This window comes from Pogoniulus pusillus, chromosome 23 (assembly GCF_015220805.1).
Source record: "Pogoniulus pusillus isolate bPogPus1 chromosome 23, bPogPus1.pri, whole genome shotgun sequence".
NCBI lineage: Eukaryota > Metazoa > Chordata > Aves > Piciformes > Lybiidae > Pogoniulus > Pogoniulus pusillus.
The window spans coordinates 15,643,046-15,662,383 of NC_087286.1; the positions used below are offsets into that span (position 1 = coordinate 15,643,046).

At 62.0% G+C, this 19,338-nt stretch overlaps 2 protein-coding genes across 2 annotated transcripts; both read left to right on the forward strand.

Moving 5' to 3' along the window:
* Positions 1–5,397: 5,397 nt before the first annotated feature.
* TMUB1 (transmembrane and ubiquitin like domain containing 1) lies at positions 5,398–7,370 on the forward strand. Its single transcript, XM_064162674.1, has 2 exons — positions 5,398–5,947; positions 6,275–7,370. Exons 1-2 carry the CDS (start codon positions 5,529–5,531, stop codon positions 6,627–6,629), a joined length of 774 nt encoding a protein of 257 aa, XP_064018744.1. The 5' UTR covers positions 5,398–5,528; the 3' UTR covers positions 6,630–7,370.
* FASTK (Fas activated serine/threonine kinase) lies at positions 7,081–19,245 on the forward strand. Its single transcript, XM_064162282.1, has 11 exons — positions 7,081–7,414; positions 7,497–7,714; positions 8,667–9,279; positions 11,771–12,241; positions 12,980–13,128; positions 13,522–13,738; positions 13,902–14,061; positions 14,858–14,949; positions 15,447–16,098; positions 16,405–16,519; positions 19,118–19,245. The coding sequence occupies exons 1-11, from the start codon at positions 7,081–7,083 to the stop codon at positions 19,202–19,204; spliced, it is 3,108 nt and encodes a 1,035-aa protein (XP_064018352.1). The 3' UTR covers positions 19,205–19,245.
* Positions 19,246–19,338: the final 93 nt, after the last annotated feature.

Below are 19,338 nucleotides of genomic sequence, written 5' to 3' on the forward strand. Positions count from 1 at the left end.
GCTGGGCCCCCAGTCAGTGATCACAGCCCACACACAGAGGTGGCAGTGGCAGGCCCTGGCATGTTTCTGCAGTGCTTCAGGAAGCTTCACTGAACAAAGTTCAGTAACATTACCAAAAGGGGAAGATTGGGAAAAAAAGTCAGGAGCTGAAATGCACCTCCCATCAGAATTTCCTAGATGACCAAGAAGAGGGGCATGAGAATTGCCTTGAAGGCATCAGGAGCCTGGCCTGGCCTGGCTGCTGGGCTGAGCTGGTCCCAGGCTGCATTCCCTCTGCTCCTGCAGTGTCAACAGGGCTCCTTGGTGGTGGCCAGGAACTCAGCAGAACATCCCTTGTCCATGACACTGTGTCACATGAAATTAGTTTCTTCCAGCTTGACTCCAGCATTTCCCCAGTCAAATCCCAATATCCACGAGAACACCCCCAGCTCCCTCTCTAAGGGTTGGCACACCAACTTGAGGGCTCTGCAGGACCCCCTTCTGGGCTTCCCTGGCAGAGGAACCTCACCACTGACCTGTGGTAGCGCCAGTAACTTCTCACTCAGCACAGATGCTGTTTGGCTACAGCGGGGAGTCCCTGGAGGTGCCTATCTAGGGCATGTGGGCACTAGGAGGCACAAGTGACCATCCCCCTTGCAGGAACACACTGAGATGGTACTTGGGATGCTCTTGGTCAGGTTTTGACCCACAGTAGCCTGCACACAGGCACAATGTCCTTGTGGCTTTGGAATCTCCACAACCTCTCTGGGTAGCCTCACAACAAAGAAGTTTCTCCTCTTGTTCAAATGGAACCTCCTGGGTTCCAGTTTGTGCCTGTTGTCCCTTATCCTGTCCCTGGGCACCACTGACAAGAGTTTGGCCCCATCCTCTTGCCCCTCCACCCTTTAGCTCTTGATGAGCACTGAGAACCCCTCTCAGGCTGTTCTCCAGGCTCAACAGCCCCAAGGCTCTTTCACTTGCATCTAAGCCTCTCCAAGATTCATTCCCTCAGTTCCTGTTGAGTCGTTAATCCCCTACTACTTATCCCAGATCCCAAGGATGGGCAGTGCCAGGACCATGAGCCATGCCCAGCCTGGCACAGCCAGGGTGGTGCTAAGAGTGTGGGAACATTTCCCGTGCAGGCAGTAACATGGTCCCAGGATATCCATTCCCACCTGTACTCAGGCTCTGCTTCCCATGACCACTGGTCAGAGCAGAGCCATGGGACAGGGAGAAACTTTTGGTGCCACAGAATCCACCCCCCTCCTCCAGTTGCCACCTCCTCTCAAGGGGTTGCAGAGGTCTCTCCTCACCCCCTTTCTCCAGGATGCCCTCCCCAGCACCATTGGCATTTCAGCTCTTTTGTCTGTTCCACCCTGCACACCCCCTGGCACTAGCACAGAGCATCCACACCCCGGGCTGGGCAAGGGCAGTGAAATGCATCTGAGCCCAGGGCAGGTGGGAGCCACAGCAAGGACCAGGCTGTTTCACTTGTCCGGACCAGCTCTGACCCGTGATTACAATTGGTGACTCCCCCTGGGGTGTAAAGACACAGCCAGCGGGGATGTGCCACCCACTGGTGACATAGGGCCTTTGCCCTGGATGGGAGCCACCCGGGAAGGACCAGTCACCGATGGGGCAAATCTGCCCTGAGTGGGTCTGGGGCACTGGTGAGGACTCAAAGAGAAGCCTGATGAGGAGGTCTGAGTGCAGATGATGGATCCTTCCTCCAGTCATGGCACCACGGAGACGTACAACCGACCCAGCACCTCCAGCTTTGGTGCAGACGCCGAGGGAGGGAGGGAGGGAGGGAGAAGCTGCACCGAGGCAGAAGCTGCACCCAGGGATCGTCAACATGTGACGGAAGCGATCGGAGCCTGCGCAGCGCATCGGAAAGGCTCCAGAGGTGGCAGCTACAGCAGCCAGACGTGTTCAGGGGGAAGTACTGCGATGTGAGGGCTCCTCCTGCCAGCAGGAGAACCAGAGCTGCTGGCTGCTGCGCAAACCCAGCAGTGAGACCTGTTCCCAGAGGAGGTTTGGGCAGGTTTGCTGTCAGAATATCCTCAGCACGCACAAACCCAGCTGAGAACTGCTGTGGTGGCCAAATAACAACCAGAAACCTTAGTCCAGTGCCAGGATGAACCTGGCTGAACTCTCCAGGCTTCGATGCTCCTCCAACCGTAACCATCTCCCTGCAGCAAACACACTCTGCCCAGGGCTCTGCCTGCCTTCCCTCACCACATCCCTCCTTTTCCTCCTGCCTTGCTGCACTGTGGCATCGCAGGACGAGGTCAAGGGCATGGTCTGTATCACCCAGGACAAGTGGCCTCATCCAGGACCTCTAAGAGGAAAAAAGCTTCAGGACCAGTGCTGCATGGTTGGAGCTGATGATCTCCTGTTCCCCCGACCATGGCCATGGCCCAGGGTGACCCCATGCTGCTCTTCCCTGCTGGCCCACCCGGCAGGGTCAGCAGCTCCTCCTCCCAACCCCCAGGACTCTCACTTGCTGCAGCTCCTGCTGCCAAGCTGCAGCTCCTGACAGTAGCTCAGTGAGGAGGAAGGTGTTTAGGAAAGAGCTGTCACCTCCCAGTCACAGCCACCATGCTTGTCAAGCTGTGGATCAGGCCAGCAGCTTCTCTGCAGCTCTTTAATCCTGTTCTGGAGCTGGGAGGAGGCAGTGTATTAATCCCATCCCTGTCAGGATGGCTGTCAAGAATCTAGGATCCCATCAGGATGCTTTGCTTTCCCTTTTGCTGTCTGCAGCTCACACTTTGGGTAGAAAACATCTCTAAGCTCATGGAGTCCAACTGCTATCCCAGCACTACCAGGTCACCACCAAAACATGGCCCTCAGCACCACAACTCACAGCTTTGAAAGCCCTCCAAGGACGGGGACCCTGCCACTGCCATCAGCTTCCTTTTCTCCAGGATCAACACTCCCAGCTCCCTCAGCTGCACCTCCCCAGCCCTGCTCTCCAGACCCTTCACCATCTTTGTTGCCCTTCTCTGGACCTGCTCCAGTCCCTCGATGTCCTTCTTGAAGCGAGGGTCTCAAAACTGAGCCCAGGATTGGAGGTGTGGCCTCACCAGTGCCCAGTCCAGGGAGACAATCCCTGCTCTGTTCTTGCTGGTCACACTGTTGCTGATCCAAGCCAGGGTGCTGATGGCCTTCTTGGCCACCTGGGCACAGGCTGGCTCATCCATCCAGCCCCTGTTGACCAACACCAACATCCCTGGTGTGTTTTTCTCTGGGCAGTTTCCAGCCACTCTGATCCCAGCCTGTAGCTTTCACAGGACCTAAGGCCTGTACTTGACCTTGCTGAGCCTCATCCTGTTGGCCTGGCCTGGCTGGAGGAGGACACTGCAGACCCAGAGGCTCTGCAGCTCCATGCAACAACACAGAGAGCACAATCTGCTCAGCTTACTCCGGGCTGAGGGGTGACCATCACATTGTGTGAAGGCTTTCAGAGGGAAATATTCAACAGCTCTTGAATTGAGCCAGGAAAGTAAAAAAGACTCAATCTCTAGCAGCTGATGCCAGGCACGTACAGGCTGAACTGAGGCACAGGATTTGGGGGCTGTGGGTGATTAACTGCTGGGTAAAGCACAGCAAAGCCATGCAGGCACAGCTGCCCCCACCATGGCTTCCTCCAGACCAGGCTGATTGTCCATGGCCCAGAAGTTACAAATCCTGATCCTGCTTCCCACACATCCAAGGGATTTAAATCTGCCATGTCTTTGGCATCCCTGACCCAGCACTCTGACATCCCAGGACGTCATCATTCTCTCTTTGCCCACTGCTGCAGAAGTCTCCTCTCCTGCTTCAGGAACTTGCTGTGCCTTTGCTTCCTCTCAGTGGGTCTTCTAAGCTGCCTCCTTTACCTGGGCCTTCAACTGAATCACCATAGATAAAATCCTTCCCCAGCATGTCCACCAAGTTTCAGGGGTATCTTCCCACTTCCAGGTCCCAGAGCCTCTCCCAAACACCCTGTGCCAGGGTTGGGCTCAGACGCATTGCCCTCCCCTCCCCAGATGTCACTCCACTTTGGAATCCAACCTCTTCCCACTGGGTTTGGGGCTAATGAGCAGGCTTTGCTTTGTCACAGAGCTGCATAAGCCTGGGTGCTGTGGGCATCACCTGGTTTCACAGAATTGCAGAATGTCAGGGACTGGAAGAGACCTCAAAAGCTCAATCAGTCCAACCCCCCTGCCAGAGCAGGATGCCCTACACCAGATCACACAGGAATGCGTCCAGGTGGGTTTTGAATATCTTCAGAGAGGGAGACTCCACAACCTGCCCTGGGCAGCCTGCTCCAATCTTCTGTCACCCTCACAGTGAAAAAGTTTCTCCTCATGTTTAAATGAAACTTCCTACGCCTCAGCTTAGGAAGTCTGCCAGGCCCTGGACCATATTGATTGTTTTTTTCCTGCTTTTGAAGGACACTTTGTTAGTTAAAGAAAGATGTATGCGGAGGCTTCAGTGCTAAGGATGCAGAGCCTCTTTGTTAGTTACAGACTACAAGGACGTGGCCAGGTTGCTGAGGTGGCAGAAGCTGCCCAAGCTAATGAACACTGGTAAACATTTTCCAGCACAAAGACTCCACTTGGTTTTCTGCTGCTGGCGTCCCACAGCCAAAGAGTGAGGACAATCTTCACTCCTTGTCCTACAGCACCTATTGTCCTCGGCTGGGCAGGCAAAGCCCCAGTACCACCACCGAGAAACTGGTCACAGAAACCCACCAAGGGGTGACACCAGCCAGAGCCAGCCGCGTCCTGAGCCGATTCCCGGCATCGCGGGCAGCAGGTGGAAGGAGAAGATGCTCTCTCTGCTCCGATCTGCTGAGACCCTCCCCCCGCGGTGCTGGGGCCAGCGCTGGAGTCCTCAGCACAGCGCAGACAGGGACCTGTTGGAGCAGGGCCAGAGGAGGCCGCAGCAGCGAGCAGCGGGCTGGCAGGGCTCTGCCGGGAGGCCAGGCTGGGAGAGTGGCGGATGTGCCCCCGGGCCGGGACTACAGCTCCCGGCGTGCCCGGAGCGGAGCCGGCGTGTGCCCGGCGAGACCGGCAGCCCCGGCGTGCCCCGGGCCGGGACTACAGCTCCCGGCGTGCCCGCAGCGGAGCCGGCGTGTGCCCGGCGAGACCGGCAGCCCCGGCGTGCCCCGGGCCGGGACTACAGCTCCCGGCGTGCCCGCAGCGGAGCCGGCGTGTGCCCGGCGAGACCGGCAGCCCCGGCGTGCCCCGGGCCGGGACTACAGCTCCCGGCGTGCCCGCAGCGGAGCCGGCGTGTGCCCGGCGAGACCGGCAGCCCCGGCGTGCCCCGGGCCGGGACTACAGCTCCCGGCGTGCCTGAGCGGAGCCGGCGTGTGCCCGGCGAGACCGGCAGCCCCGGCGTGCCCCGCGGCCAGGCACGCACCCGGCACTACAGCTCCCGGCGTGCCTGAGCGGAGCCGGAAGCGGCGCGATGGCGGCAGGTGAGGGGCCCGCACCGGCCGGCTCGGGCCCGGCGGGTTGACGGGCCCCGTTCTGCGCCCGCAGGTCGCTATCGCCGCCGCCATGGCGCTGATCGAGGGCGTTGGCGATGAGGTGACTGTGCTCTTCGCTTTGCTGCTGGTCGCCGTGGTGCTGGGGCTGGCCTGGGCCTCCACTCGCGCCCCCGAGCCCGCCGCCACGCCCCGCGACGCCGCTGCGCTGCCCGAGGAGGGACCGAGCACTGCACCGGCACCCGCAGAGCATAAGGCCTCGCCGGCAGCAGCGGCCGCATCTGCAGCCGGAGCAGTCCCCGATGAGGCGAGCGGGTTGGCGGCGGGGCTGCGGTCCCAGGCAGGACCCGCACCGGCGCAGGGCCCCTTCGGGGAAGGGGACGGGGACGGTGACCCCGCCGAGCCCACCATGGTGCTGCGGCTGAAGTTCCTCAACGACACGGAGCGGCTGGCCCGTGTGCGCCCCAGTGACACCGTCGGGGCCCTGAAGAGGTGAGGGGCAGGGCAGCCCGGTTCTGCCGTGACACCGGGCGGGGCTGTCCCGGTTGGAGGCCGTCCCGAGCCCCGACGGTGGCTCCTTCTCGATGTAGCGGCTGGGACCTGCCGGCCCTGCTATGGTGCGAGTGGCTGTGCTGCTGTTACCCGTCCCCGATGGGGCACCGCACAGCCCGTCCCGGCGGGCACCTTCGCACCTGGCAGCGGCCGGTGGAGAGGCGCGCGGGCGGTCCGGATGGGCACACCGGCACTCGCTGGGTAGGGGAAGCGTGGCCGGAGCAGCTGCTGTCCCGGTGACGTTTCCCTCTCCGTCCCCTGCCGCAGGGCTCATTTTCCCGGGCAGGAGCAGCAAGTGCGACTTATCTACCAGGGCCAGCTGCTGCGCGACGACAGTCAGAGCCTGGCCGCGCTTCACCTCGCTCCCAACAGCGTCCTGCACTGCCACATCTCCCCGCACAGCCCAGGCCCCGCGCCCGCCGGCCCCCACGCCTCTGCCGACCCCGTGCACGCCGCCCTCAACGTGGGCAGCCTGATGCTGCCGCTCTTCGTGCTGCTGCTGGCTGTGCTCTGGTACTTCCAGCTCCAATACCGCCATGTCTTCACTGCCACTGCCACCACGTTCCTGGCCGGTCTCACCCTCCTCTTCAGCTTTATGGCCTTCACCATGTACCGCAGATAGCACGGCCCCGCGCCTGCTCCTGGCGGGAGCTGGCCACCGCACTTGAACACGGGAGGGGACCGGCAGCCTGCCCGCACGCCATGTGTCATGCTTCGGGAACGGGCAGTGCTGCCACCGGAGCCAAGGCTGCTGCGGGAGACAGCGCTGTGCTACCTCGTCCCGCTGAGGACGTGTGGGATGTCCCGGTGCCCTCCCAACCCTGCACAGAGCCTCTGTCCAGTCCCCGGGCCCACGCGCTGCGGCGGTGCTCGCTGCCCTGCGGCCGGGAGCTGCTGGCGGGGCCGCGGTGCGGGCGGAGGCGCGTTCTGTTTTGATTAAAGACTGTGAACGGCACCACCGGGTCCTGGCTCACTGCCGGCGGGGCCGCGGTGCGGGCGGAGGCGCGCTCTGTTTCGATTAAAGACTGTGAACGGCACCACCGGGTCCTGGCTCACTGCGGCGCGGGGTCGCGATGCGGGGGGCAGCGCGCTCTGTTTCGATTAAAGACTGTGAACGGCACCACCGGGTCCTGGCTCTCTGCGGCGCGGGGTCGCGATGCGGGGGGCAGCGCGCTCTGTTTCCATTAAACACTGAGCGGCACCACCGGGTCCCGGCTCTCTGCGGCGCGGGGCCGGGGGGCGGGGGGCAGCGCGCTCTGTTTCCATTAAACACTGAGCGGCACCACCGGGTCCCGGCTCTCTGCGGCGCGGGGTCGCGATGCGGGGGGCAGCGCGCTCTGTTTCCATTAAACACTGAGCGGCACCACCGGGTCCCGGCTCTCTGCGGCGCGGGGCCGGGGGGCGGGGGCAGGGGCGGGGCTCCAGCCGCGCCAGGCCTGGGTGTAGCTGTGCGCAGGCGCTGGGGCCGGCCCCGCCCCGCCGCTGCCAGGCACTCGCTCATTGGCGGCGCGCCCGAGACGTCACTGCGTCCGCCGCTGGATCGCCGGCGCCGGGCCCCGCCCCCGGAAGCGTGGCCCTGGCGGAGGGGCGGGGCCGCGGGCTCCCTCGCCCCCCGAGGGCTGTCGGGAAGATGGCGGACCCGGGCTGCGGGCGGCGCTGAGCGGCCGGGGCGGCGGCGGCGGGTCCCAGCGCGGCCGCGAGCGCCATGTAGGGCTGTGCCGGGGGCGGTGGGGAGAGGGGTGGGAATGAGGAACCAGGGGATGGAGGTCTGGATGGGCCAGTTGAGGTGGACTCGGTGCTACCCGGTTCTGGTACCGGGGGAGCAAGCTCAGTGAGGCCCAGGGGTCACGGTACATGGAAAAGGGGAAGATCGAGGTGGTCTGAGGGTCTCGGTGCCGGGAGAGGGGAAGATAGGTCGTGATCAGGGATCCTGGTGCCAGGGGAGGTGCGCCCTGTGTGGTCCCGGGCTCCTGGTACCGGGCGGGGATCCGTGCATGGGAAGATCCCGGGGCGAGGGAGATCGGCGATCCGGGGAACCCCGGAACGTGGGGGAGCTGTGCGGGCAAAGGGGCATCAGGGGGAGGACGCCTCTGTAGGGCGGGGTCCCGGCACTACGGGGCTCGTGTGGGCTGGGCGAGCTGCGCGGGGCGGGGGTCCCGGCGCTGGGGGAGGGAGCGGATCTCGGAACCCGGGGCGGGGGTCCCGGCGCTGGGGGAGGGAGCGGATCTCGGAACCCGGGGCTGAGTGAGGCACTGGGGGAGGGAGCGGATCTCGGAACCCGGGGCTGAGTGAGGCACTGGGGGAGGGAGCGGATCTCGGAACCCGGGGCTGAGTGAGGCACTGGGGGAGGGAGCGGATCTCGGAACCCGGGGCTGAGTGAGGCACTGGGGGAGGGAGCGGATCTCGGAACCCGGGGCTGAGTGAGGCACTGGGGGAGGGAGCGGATCTCGGAACCCGGGGCTGAGTGAGGCACTGGGGGAGGGATCGGATCTCGGAACCCGGGGCTGAGTGAGGCACTGGGGGAGGGAGCGGATCTCGGAACCCGGGGCTGAGGCAGGTAGCCTTGCATCGGGGCGGAGCCCTGCGGGAGAGACCCGGCCTAGGCGTTAGCAGCCCTATAGCCAGGAGCTGAACTCTCTCACCCTTCTGTGTCCTCCAGGGTCTCCCGGTTCTCGGCAGCCTCCCGAGCCGCCCAGCCCTCGCCATGCTGCGCCTGCTGCCATGGCTCCGTGCTCTGACCCGGGAGAGTGCGCGGCCCGGAGTCCCGCCGGGCCTGGCTGCCGGTGAGCGGAGCGGGGCAGGGATGTATCCCGCCTGCTACTGCGCGGGCAAAGGCAAGCAGCGGGCAGTGCTGCTGCCACTGGAACCCTACGGCCATGGGCTGCTGCCCACTTTCCCCCCGGACGGCTGCAGGCCGCGGGGCCACGGCAAGAGGAAGAGCTGGAACTTCATCCACGAGAAGATGAGCTACGACACCTTCTTCACCATGAAGCGGCTGATCGAGCGCTCGCGCAGCGTGGGGGAGGTGCTGCGGTGGGTGACGCAGAACCCGGGCAAGGTGTCCGCCAGCCACTACCCCATCGCCCTGCACAAGCTGGGCCAGCTCCTGCAGCAGCAGCAGGGCCAGGCTGCGCTGAACGGGGAGAGCCGTGGAGCCGGCCCCATGCTGGAGCAGCCTGAGTTCCAAGCTCTGTGCCAGGCCATCATCAGTGGCTGCTCCAAGTTCGATAACTTCAGCATCGTCAACTGCCTGTATGCTGCTGCTGCGCTAGGTGAGTGCTGGGGTCTGTGCTTGCCAGCGGCTGTCAGGAGGGCACAGCCACACACCAGTCCATGTCCTGCTGCCAGGGAAAGGGGCAGCTGCTTACCCTGGAGTGAGGAAGGAGGGGACAGTACAAAAGACAGTGTCTGGGGGTGTGTAGGGATTTACCCTTGGGAGTGGCCTTGGGGCAGAGTGAGGTCTGCCCCAGAGTGAGGATGGGGCTCTGCTTGAGGTACACAGCAGGGAGGGGATCTGACAGGTCCTGAGGACATCTCTGTAAGGAGGAAAGACTGAGAGATCTGAGGGTGCTGATCCTGAAGAGGGGCATCCTGAGAGATCCTCTCGATGCTCAGGAAGAGCTAAAGGGTGGGGGACAAGAAAATAGGGCTAGACTGTTGTCAGTGATGCCCAGAGACAACACAAGGGGTGATGGGCATAAACTGGAACACGGGAGGTTCCATCTGAGCAGGAGAATAAACTTGTTTGGTGTGAGGGTGCTGGAGGTCCAGAGCAGGCTGCCCAGAGAGGTTGTGGAGTCTTTGTCTGGAGAGATTCAAAATCCACCCAGACATTGTGATCCTGGACAAGCTGCTGTGGGTGCCTCTGGTTTAGCAGAGAGGCAGAACTGGGTAATCTCCAGAGGCTCCTTTCCAACTCAGTCATGCTGGAATTGGGAGATTCTGATGCTGAGTTTGTCACTGAAAATCCACAACCATCTGAGTGTTAAAGTATGGGACACAAGATCTTGGCTAAACCCCTGGCAAGCCTCGAGTCTTCTGTTCTCAGGTGTTTGATGCCAAGCAGAAGGGCTTTAGGCCAGGTGAGGGCCATGGCCTTGGGGACTCTCCCTTTGCTTGACTGGAGCATCTCTGTGGGCCTCAAAGCTCCCCCTCCTGCAAGGAAGGTGCTCACGGCTGGCTCTTTGGGCTCTGTCCCTCTGGTTCAGTCTCTCAGCTCCTGTTTGTTGTTAGCACCGGGTTGGGGCTGCCAGGTGCCTGGGCCCTGCTGTTTCCAGCCCGTGGAGGCTTCACCCACACTTTGTGTTCCACAGCTGCTGCTCCCCAGGCTCCACTCATTAGCAACCCTCAACCTGCCTCTGGGGACCTGGCTGCAGCACAGGGCAGCTGCTGGGCACCATCCTCTGCTCCCCACCTTCCACTCACCTCCCATTAGTGCTGAGCTGCTGCCCCCGTGGCTGCCAGGGCCCCGTGGGGCACACACAACGCTTCATCTGCCTCCTGAAGTCATCACTCCTGACACGCCAGGGGTGGCCTTGGCCTCTCTTCACAGTGCTGTGGCCAGGCCTCTTGGCTTTCCATGGCTGAGGAACTCCTCCAGAGCTGGAGCCCTTCCCTGGGAGGGTGGGAGGCCGCAGCTGAGCTAGGGAATGGGAGAAGCAACGTGACAGGATGAATTCCTGGCGCTGGCTTTGGCACTGTGCTGCTCTCTGAGTTGTTTTCCAACCAAAACTTCTCTTCAAGTATTTTTGAGGCCCATTATTTATCTGCAGGAAGTTTGAGGCTTAAGAGCTGAACCTTTTGTGGATGAGCTCCTCTGCTACACTGTTGCAGAATCATTTAGATTGGAAAGACTCTCAAGCTCATGGAGGCCAACCACGAACCCAGCACTGCCAGGTCACCACCAAATTGTGACCCTCTGTGTCCCTCTAGGGATGGGGACTTCAGTGCCTTGGGCAGCCTGAGCCAGACTTGAACAACCCTCAAGGGAAGAAGTTGTTCCTCATGTGCAGCCTAAACCCCTGGGGCCCCTTGAGGCCCTTTCTTCTTTGTCCTGTCACTTGTTACTTGGCATTAGAGAGCAACCCCCATCTGGCCCCAGCCTTATTTCAGGGAGTTGCAGACAGCCAGAAGGTCTCCCCTCAGCCTCCTCCAGGCTCAACAACCCCAGATCCCTCCCCAGCCCTGTTCTCCAGCCCTTTCATCAGTTTTGTTGCCTTTCTCTGGACCTGCCTCAGTCCCTCAATGTCCTTCTTGGAGTGAAGGGCCCAAAACTAACCCCAGGATTGAAGGTATGGCCTCACCAGTGTGAGTGTCCAGGGGGACAATCCCTGCCCTGGTCCTTCTGACCACACTATTACTGATCCAAGTCAGGCTGGTAGTGGCCTTCTTGGCCACCCGGACACAGGCTGGCTCATCCATCCATCCCCTGTTGACCAGCACCCCCAGTGTGTTTTTCTCTGGGCAGTTTCCAACCACTCTGACCCCATCCTGATGGAATCCCATTGCTGGAAGAGGTGGGGACAATCCAGCACACAGATCACCTTTCTTGTGGTGCTGATCTTCTGGTCAGGCTTTGCCATGCTGCTTCTCTTCCCCTCTCCTTGGGTTTGGGCACTCACATGGCACATCTGGCCTGCTCTGGCTGCAAGCTCCTGCCTGAGGGCATCAGGTTCTGTGGGGAGGGTCGTGGTGGTGTGGTGTGGGGAGGCTGTTCCCAGCGAGGAGTGGGTCTGTCTGTCCTTAATCCCCTCCCTGCCACAGGTCTGCCGGGAGAGTCGCCGCTGGTGCGAGTGCTGGAGGAGGAGTCGCGGAGCCGCCTGGGCCGCTTCAACCAGAAGGACGTCTCCATGGTCTTCAGCAGCGTGATGAGGCTGCACCCCTCCAGCCCCCATCCCCTGGTCGAGTCTTGCCTCAGCAGCTTGGAGCGGCACCTGGAGAAGGAGCGGCACCCCCAGACCCTGTTTCTGCTGCTCTCCTACTACCGGCTGCGGGCACAGGCGCTGCAGGGCCACCCAGCCTCCGACCAGCAGCTCATCAACAACCGCAAGATCCTGCGGCTGGTGCGGCACACGCTGGGGCAAGTCAGCGCCATGCGGGAGCACGAGCTTGCCCTTCTGGATGAGATGCTGGCCCTGTGTGCCCAGGAGGCCAACAACAAGGCCCTGGAGGCCATCTTCAGCTCGCAGCTTTTCTACGAGAACAGACAAGAGCGATTCATCCGCAGCATGGCAGGTGAGGGCAGGGGCTGCACACGGCTGAGCCGACTGCTGCCTGCTGCGTTGCTTCCTTGTCCCCAGAGGGCGTTGGGGTTTGGGATGGCACTCCCAAGGCCTTGCTGAGCCACCAGGGCCTGCAGCTGGAGACTGGAGCAGGAAAAGCTCTAAGTTAGACCAGGTCTAAGTAAGAAGTGCTTGACACTGAGGGTGGTGAGACCCTCACCTCCTGAGGTTGCCCAGAGAGGTGGAAGATCCCCCACCCCTGGAGCCATCCTAGCTCACATTGTTTGGGAGTCTCTGAGCACCCTGCTGCAGTTGTAGATGTCCCTGCTGACTGCATGGCAATCGGACTGGATGAGCTTTGAAGGTCCCTTCCCAAACAACCCATTCCATGATTATGACCACCCTGCCCCTGAAGGCCCAGCCCAGCACTTCCAGAGGGTGAACTCACTTTTCCTCGAGACCGGGAGCAGCTTGGGTTTTGTGGGGTTCCTACAGGAAGGCTCCCACTCCCTGCACGTTCCAGCTGTGCTGCAGCTGTGCCATCTGGGTGCATGAGCTGGGAACCTGTCCCAGCCTCTCCACAAGCCCTATGATGTGCTGGCTCCTGGGAGCCTTCTGGTGTTCAGCAGAGGTGACCTCACTGCCCAGGCCCTGTTGTCCTCACCTATCTGTGTGGCCTTCCCTGCCCAGCTGTGGTGGCTTTGAGAGAGCTACAGGTCTGACAGCCCCTGCTCTGTGGTCTGCTCTGCAGAGTGGTTGCCCAGGAAGGCAGAGAACCTCACCCCCTACACCATGGCCCTCATTGCCAAGTATGTGGCCCGGCACCGGCTGCGCGAGCCGCGGCTGCTCGACACCATCGCCAACTTCCTCCTGAAGCGTGGGGAGCAGCTCGACAGCAAGGTGGGTCCTGGGGCAGCCACGTCCCTTCTCTGTCCTCAGGCTGGGGCTTCTCATTGGGGACCAACTGGGACATGCCCTGATCCTTCTGGCCTACAAGAGGTTTTTACCCAGCTCTGGGCAGGCCTGGCCCTGAACTAGCCTGGCCCAACCCCAGGGGAGGTTTAGGTTGGACGTGAAGAACAATTTCTTCCCCTTCAGGGTTGTCCAGGCCTTGCCCAACCTGCCCAGAGCAGTGGTGGAGTTCCTATCCCTGGAGGGGTTTCAGAGCCACAGAGATGTGGTGCTGAGGGCTGTGGTTTGGTGTGGTGCTTTGTTAAGGGTTGGACTCCATGAGCTTGAAGGTCCTTCCCAGCCAGCCCTGTTCCCTGATTCTCTGCCTCTCCTGGCCTGCAGGTGATCCAGAAGCTGGTGTTTCCCTTCAGCCGCATGAATTACCGCCCATCCAACCACAGTGAGCTCTTCCCCAAGCTGGAGGCCATCCTGGAGCAGAAGGCTGGCAGCTCGCCCCTGGCCACCGTCAACATCCTCATGTCCATGTTCCAGCTCAGCCACTTCCCCCAGAGCGTCCTGCACCAGGTCTTCTCCCCGGCCTTCATCACCAACGTCATGAGTACGTGGGGCTGGCACAGCTGCTACGGCTCGGGGCTGGGTGGGGGTCGAAGGTGTTGGGAGAAGACCTCCCACCCGCCCCGGGAGTGCTGGGCAGCCCCGGGCAAGATGGGCACTGCACGGTGTCACCTGCAGCTGCCTGCCCATGCCTGCTGTGCCCGCAGGCAGCCCCTACGCGCTGATCGTGCGCCGCTACCTCTCGCTGCTGGACGCGGCGGTGGAGCTGGAGTTCCGGCAGTACTGCGGCCCCCGCCTCGACCCCCGCTACCGCGTCCTCATGTTCGAGCACGCCCTGACCGCCGACGAGGCCAACAGGAAGTACAGGTGGGCGCCACCGTGCACGGCAGGAGAGCCAAGGGTACAGCTGTGGCTTGGAGAAGAGCAGCATGGGATCACCTGGCTTGGGAAAGACCTTCCAGGTCATGGAGTCCAACTGTGAACCTGGCACTGCCAGGATACCACCAGACCATGGCCCTCAGCACCACACCTTCATGGCTTTGAAACCCCTCCAGGGATGGGGACTCCACCACTGGCCTGTGCCAGACCTTGACAACCCCTTCCCAGAATCCCAGCATGGCTGGGGTTGAAGGGTACCTCTGGAGAGAAAAAGTTGAAGCATAGTCCCTTCTTGCCCAGGAGCAGCAGAACTCAAAGCTCTCATTTCTCGCTCAGGGCCATCATATCACTCTGCAGATGTGCTCAGAAATCAGCAGTGGTGTGGCCAGCAGGACCAGGGCAGGGATTGTCCCCCTGAACTGGGCACTGGTGAGGTCACATCTCAGATCTTGGGGCCCTCACTCCAAGGACCTTGAGGGATTGGAGCAGGTCCAGAGAAGGGCAACAAAGCTGGTGAAGGGTCTGGAGAACAGGGCTGGGGAGGAGCAGCTGAGGGAAATGGGATTTTTGAGCATGGATTTTGAGGGCAGTGGAGGGGTTTCAGTCGTGGAGATGTGCTGAGAGCCATGGTTTGGTGGTGCCCGGGCAGTGCTGGGGTGATGATTGAACTTGGTGGCCTTTCCCAACCCAAACCTCTGATTCTCTGATTCACAGAAGGACACGGTTGGGCCCTCCTCAGGGCTGGGGGGGCCCTCCCTATCCTCCTGACTCTTCTTTTCCCCAGTTACAAGGGGCTGGTGGCAGAGGCGCTGCGGCAGCTGGTGGGGGAGGAGTGCTACCGGCAGGACGAGGTGCTGCCCCCCGGATACTGCACAGGTACAGCCTCCCCCCTGGGGCTGGGCAGGGGTCACCAAGGGCAGCAGAGCCCCTACAGCTGCCAAGGGGCTCGAGGGAGACCTGAGGGTGGGACTTGTTCAGGGCACACACAGATCTGGGCATTTTGTCACCACCTTCCCCTGGTGCTGTGGAGTGAAGCAACCAGAGCTCCCCCAATACAGAAGGGCCCAGCTGGGGGATCCCTTGGTGCTTCTGGCTACTGGGCTGTCTGGCACTTGTGATCCCCAAGCCCGTGTCCCATCAGCAGGGGGGTTTCACTGGGTCCCCCAAGCCCATGTGCCATCAGCAGGGGGGGTCTCATCGGGTCCCCAAGCCCATGTCCTATCAGCGGGGAGGTTTCATGGGGTCCCCGAGCCCATGTCCCATCAGTGCGGGGGGGTCTCACGGGGTTCCCAAGTCCATGTCCCATCAGCAACAGGGCGTCACGGGGTGCCCACCAGCAGGGTCTGTGCCCAGCTGACCCCAGCTCTCCCCAGACTTCCTGCTGTGGGTGAACCGCTCGGGCACCGTCCTGCCACTCTCCCGTGTCCCGGCTGCATCCAAGGCTCCGCCTGCCCTCGGCGCCGCGGCTCCTGCTGCCCTCTCGCTGCGCTCCAGCGTCCTGGCCCTCACCTCGGACTTGCAGGACTTTGCCCCGTTTGCGGCGGAGGGCCCCAGCAGTCCCCCAGCCCCCCGGGAGAGCCTGGCCGGGCGCTTCCTGCCTGCGCTCTGCCCGGCCCCGGGGGGGCCCTGCTACCAGCCCCCCTCGGACTATTTCTGCGGGCTGAGCAAGGAGGCCTCGCTGGAGAGCCAGGGCAGCTCCTCGCTCAGCAGCCCCTCCGAGTGTCTCTCGGCGCAGCCCCCCGGCACCCCCGACTGCTCCCCGGGGGGCACCTCCGCAGCCACCCTCTTCCAGTTCCCCATCGGCAAGATCCTGGAGGAAGAAGAGGAGGAGGAGGAGGTGGTGGCAGCTCCCAGCGGCTGCCCTGGGCACGATCACAGCTGCTTCCCAGGGGAGCAGAACCAGGAGGAAGCGGAGGGACAGAGTCCCCCGCCCAGCGAGGACGTGAGGCACTCGCCCTCGACGCACCGACCCAGCCCCAAGCGAGCACCGGGCGAGGGGGTGCAGGGAGCCGAGGAGATCCAGAGGTACCCGGGGAGCCCTCCCTGTCCCCACACAGCAGGGTGCACCCTGTCCCTCCCCCTCAGCAGGACACTTCCTGCTCTGCCTGTGTCCCCAGACCTCATGGCACATGTCCCCGGGTCCCTGGTCCTTGGGGTCCAGCATGGGATTTTCACTGCCCCCAGTCCATCCAACCCAGGCTCAGCTCCCCTGGCAGCGTCTGGACGCAGGCAGGGCACTGCCCTTCATCTGCTGCTACTCTGGGGCCTGGGTGCTGCTGCTGCCGCGCAGGCGGTGGCAGGGGGTGACACTGCCTGTGCTGTCGCCCGCAGGGTGGTGCTGTCGGTCAATGACAAGTGGCACTACTGCCAGAACTCGGACATCCTGGTGGGCTCGAGGGCCATGAGAGACAGGCACCTGAGGCTGCTGGGCTACTGCTTGGTGCAGGTGAGCGGGGGCTTGCCCCTTCCCTCCCACCCCTGCAGCAGAGCTGCCTGGGGCTGTGGTGAGATGGGTGAGGGACTGGGCTGGAGAGCAGCATCCCCACTGGAATGGGCTTGGGGATTTCTGGAGATGATCCAGTCCAGCCCCCTGCTAAAGCAGGGGCACCCACAGCAGCTTGCCCAGGAGCACAGTGGCCACCTGGGTTTGGAAGCTCTCCAGAGAAGGAGGCTCCACAGCCTCTCTGGGCAGCCTGCTCCAGGCTTCTCCTCCTCTTCATTCAGATGGAACAGTCCTCTTGTCCCCCACCCTTCAGCTCTTGCTGTGCACTGATCAGATCCCCTCTGGGGCTGCTCTTCTCCAGGCTCTCAGCCCCAGGGCTCTCAGCCTTTGCTCCTCACGGAGACATTCCCAGCCCCTCAGCAGCTTCCCAGCTTTCCCTGGACTCCAGAAGTTCCCTGTATCTTGCACTGGGAGCCCAGAACTGGACCCAGAGCTCCAGATGTGGCCTCATCAGAGCAAGGAGGGGGACAAGAACCTCCCTTGACCTGTTGGCCACCTCCTTGCACCCCAGGAGACCATTTGTTTTCTTGGTCACAAGGGTACATTGCTGGCTCATGGACCCTGTTGTCCCCCAGCACTCCCAGCTCCTTTTCCATGTGGCTTCTTTTTGACCTTCCCCACCTCAGACTTTTCAGTTGAGGGTCATCTGTGATGAAGTGCCCAGGCGAGGGGGTGGGTGATGAGACAGTCCCTCCTGGTACTGGTCCTGCAGGAATCTTGTCCTGCAGGTCTGAAGCTGAGACCTGGCCATGCTGCGCAGGGAGGGGAGAAGGAGTGGCTGTGGGGCTGCAAGGCCTTGGGCTGACGATAAGCTAGGGGCAGAGCTGGGCCTGACACCCCACACCAGTGTCCTGCCTGTGACTGTGGACAAGGTGAAGTGAAGCCCCCAGAGTGCTGGTTTGGAGTCCTGACCTCCTCAGCTGCAGCCTCGGGCTGGTCCATCTTGAGAGCTGCAGGTGGAGGAGCCACAAAGACCTCACCAACCCTTCACAGTTGTCCTGGGGGACTGGAGATGCTTGTTGAATCTCTGCAGCTGCTCCAGGGCACTTGGTGGAATGATGTTTAGTTTGAGGCTGGATCTTTGACACCACCTCCAAAACGCCAGCCTCTTGGCCCTGCTTCCCCTCTGACACTGCCCCATGTCAGCACCCAGCTCCTCCTTGTGTCTCCTGTTTGTGCACAGCTCTGGTGGTCCTCTGACCAAGCCTGGTGGCCATGGAGCTGTGTCCCTGGGCAACAGTGGGACCCAGCAGCTTTGGCACATGGAGAAAGGTACCCAGTGCCACAGACTCTGCCTGTGTGCTCTGGGGTGTCCTCGGCTGAGGAGGACACTTGGCATAGCCACTTGGCTGTGGCTTTGTGCCACCATGTCATAGAGCTGAGGTTGCCTGCCCTGGGCACAGCCCTGTGGTCTGGTCCCCATCTTCAGTGAACTGTGGTGCCCATCACTGCTCTGGGCTGTGCCCTGCTGTGGTTCAGGGCTGCTCTGGGGAGCTGAAGCAACTGGGCAGTAGGGTCTCTGGAGCAGGGCCATGGTCAGGTCCCTTTGGGTGAGAAGAATAAAGGAATCTCAGACTCTCCATGGCTTTGAATGCTCTCCAGCAGCAGCAGCAGCAGCAGCAGCTTCTCTCCTTTCTGGGCCTGTCCTTTCTGCCAGCCCTGCAGCACCCAGTGCCAGCAGGTGCCAGGCAACGCTGCTCTGTTTGTTCTGGCCCTGCTGCCAGTGCTGGCACCGCCAGGGAGCCAAGTGCAGCCCTGCAGGCTCCACCCGTGCCTGTGAGTCCAGAGCTGCTGCCTCTCAGGTGCTGGGCTCGGTCTCATCCCTGGAGGGGCTTCAAAGCCATGGAGATGTGATGCTGAGTGTCATGGTTTGGTGCTGACTTGGCAGTGCTGGGCTAAGGCTTGAACTCCATGATCCCAGAGGGCTCTTGCAATTCAAATGACTCTGCGAGTTCTCATTCCAAGCCTGAAGGAGCTTTTCTTGTCCTTCCTCATTCCCAGGAGGGCTTGGTCGGGACTCCCCTTGTGCCTGAGCTCCAAAACGTGCTTGGGGCTGGGCCGTAGTCGGCTCACTGCGAGGTCCTGCAGGGCAGGGTGGAGCTGAAGCCTCCTGCCTCACCCCTGCGGATCCCATCCCAGCTCCCCTCCTAGCCTGGAGCGGTGCTGGGGCTGTCACTGAGGAACAGCTTAGGGTCAGGAGGGCCTAGAACTATGGATGAATGTTGTTGGAGATGAGGTGGCCTTAAGAAGCACCTGCTGGGTTGTGCCCAGACAGGGGCTGTCAGCAAGGAGCAGTACAGGATGTGGGAACATCTCTGCTCTGGCCCGTGTAGGTGCTCTGTCTTGTGTTTGGGGCAGCTGGGGGCAGTCAGTGGGATACCAAGCTGGGGCTTGTCTACTCCTCCTGAGCCAACCCTGAGAAGGCTCCTGAGTTCTGGTTCATCTGCATCACTACCATGAGTGTACAGCCTTGGGCTGCTGGTGGAGCTGGTGGTGAAGGTGATGCTGGTAGAGCTCCCTGAAGGCTTGTCTTGCTTCCAGCTGCCCTACACGGAGCTGGAGAAGGTGAGCGGCATCGAGGAGGCCAAGCACTACCTGCGGCAGAAGCTGAGGGAGCTGCGCTTCTGAGGGGAGGATGGACACCCTGAGGGGCGGGCAGGGAGGGGGCACAGTGGGGTGGGCTCAGGCGGGTGTTGCCAGCCCCTTTCCTCTGGGCGGGGGGGACGCAGGGAGCTGCCCCTCCCAATCCTGGGGGGCAATGG

Bases quoted from the DNA above. Each gene is read 5' to 3' on its own strand.
- TMUB1 (XM_064162674.1), top strand. From the start codon at position 5,529: ATGGCGCTGATCGAGGGCGTTGGCGATGAGGTGACTGTGCTCTTCGCT. The intron at 5,948-6,274 runs GTGAGGGGCAGG...CCCCTGCCGCAG, and splicing joins ACCGTCGGGGCCCTGAAGAG to GGCTCATTTTCCCGGGCAGG.
- FASTK (XM_064162282.1), top strand. From the start codon at position 7,081: ATGCGGGGGGCAGCGCGCTCTGTTTCGATTAAAGACTGTGAACGGCAC. The intron at 7,715-8,666 runs GTAGGGCTGTGC...TGTGTCCTCCAG, and splicing joins AGCGCGGCCGCGAGCGCCAT to GGTCTCCCGGTTCTCGGCAG. The intron at 13,739-13,901 runs GTACGTGGGGCT...CTGTGCCCGCAG, and splicing joins CTTCATCACCAACGTCATGA to GCAGCCCCTACGCGCTGATC.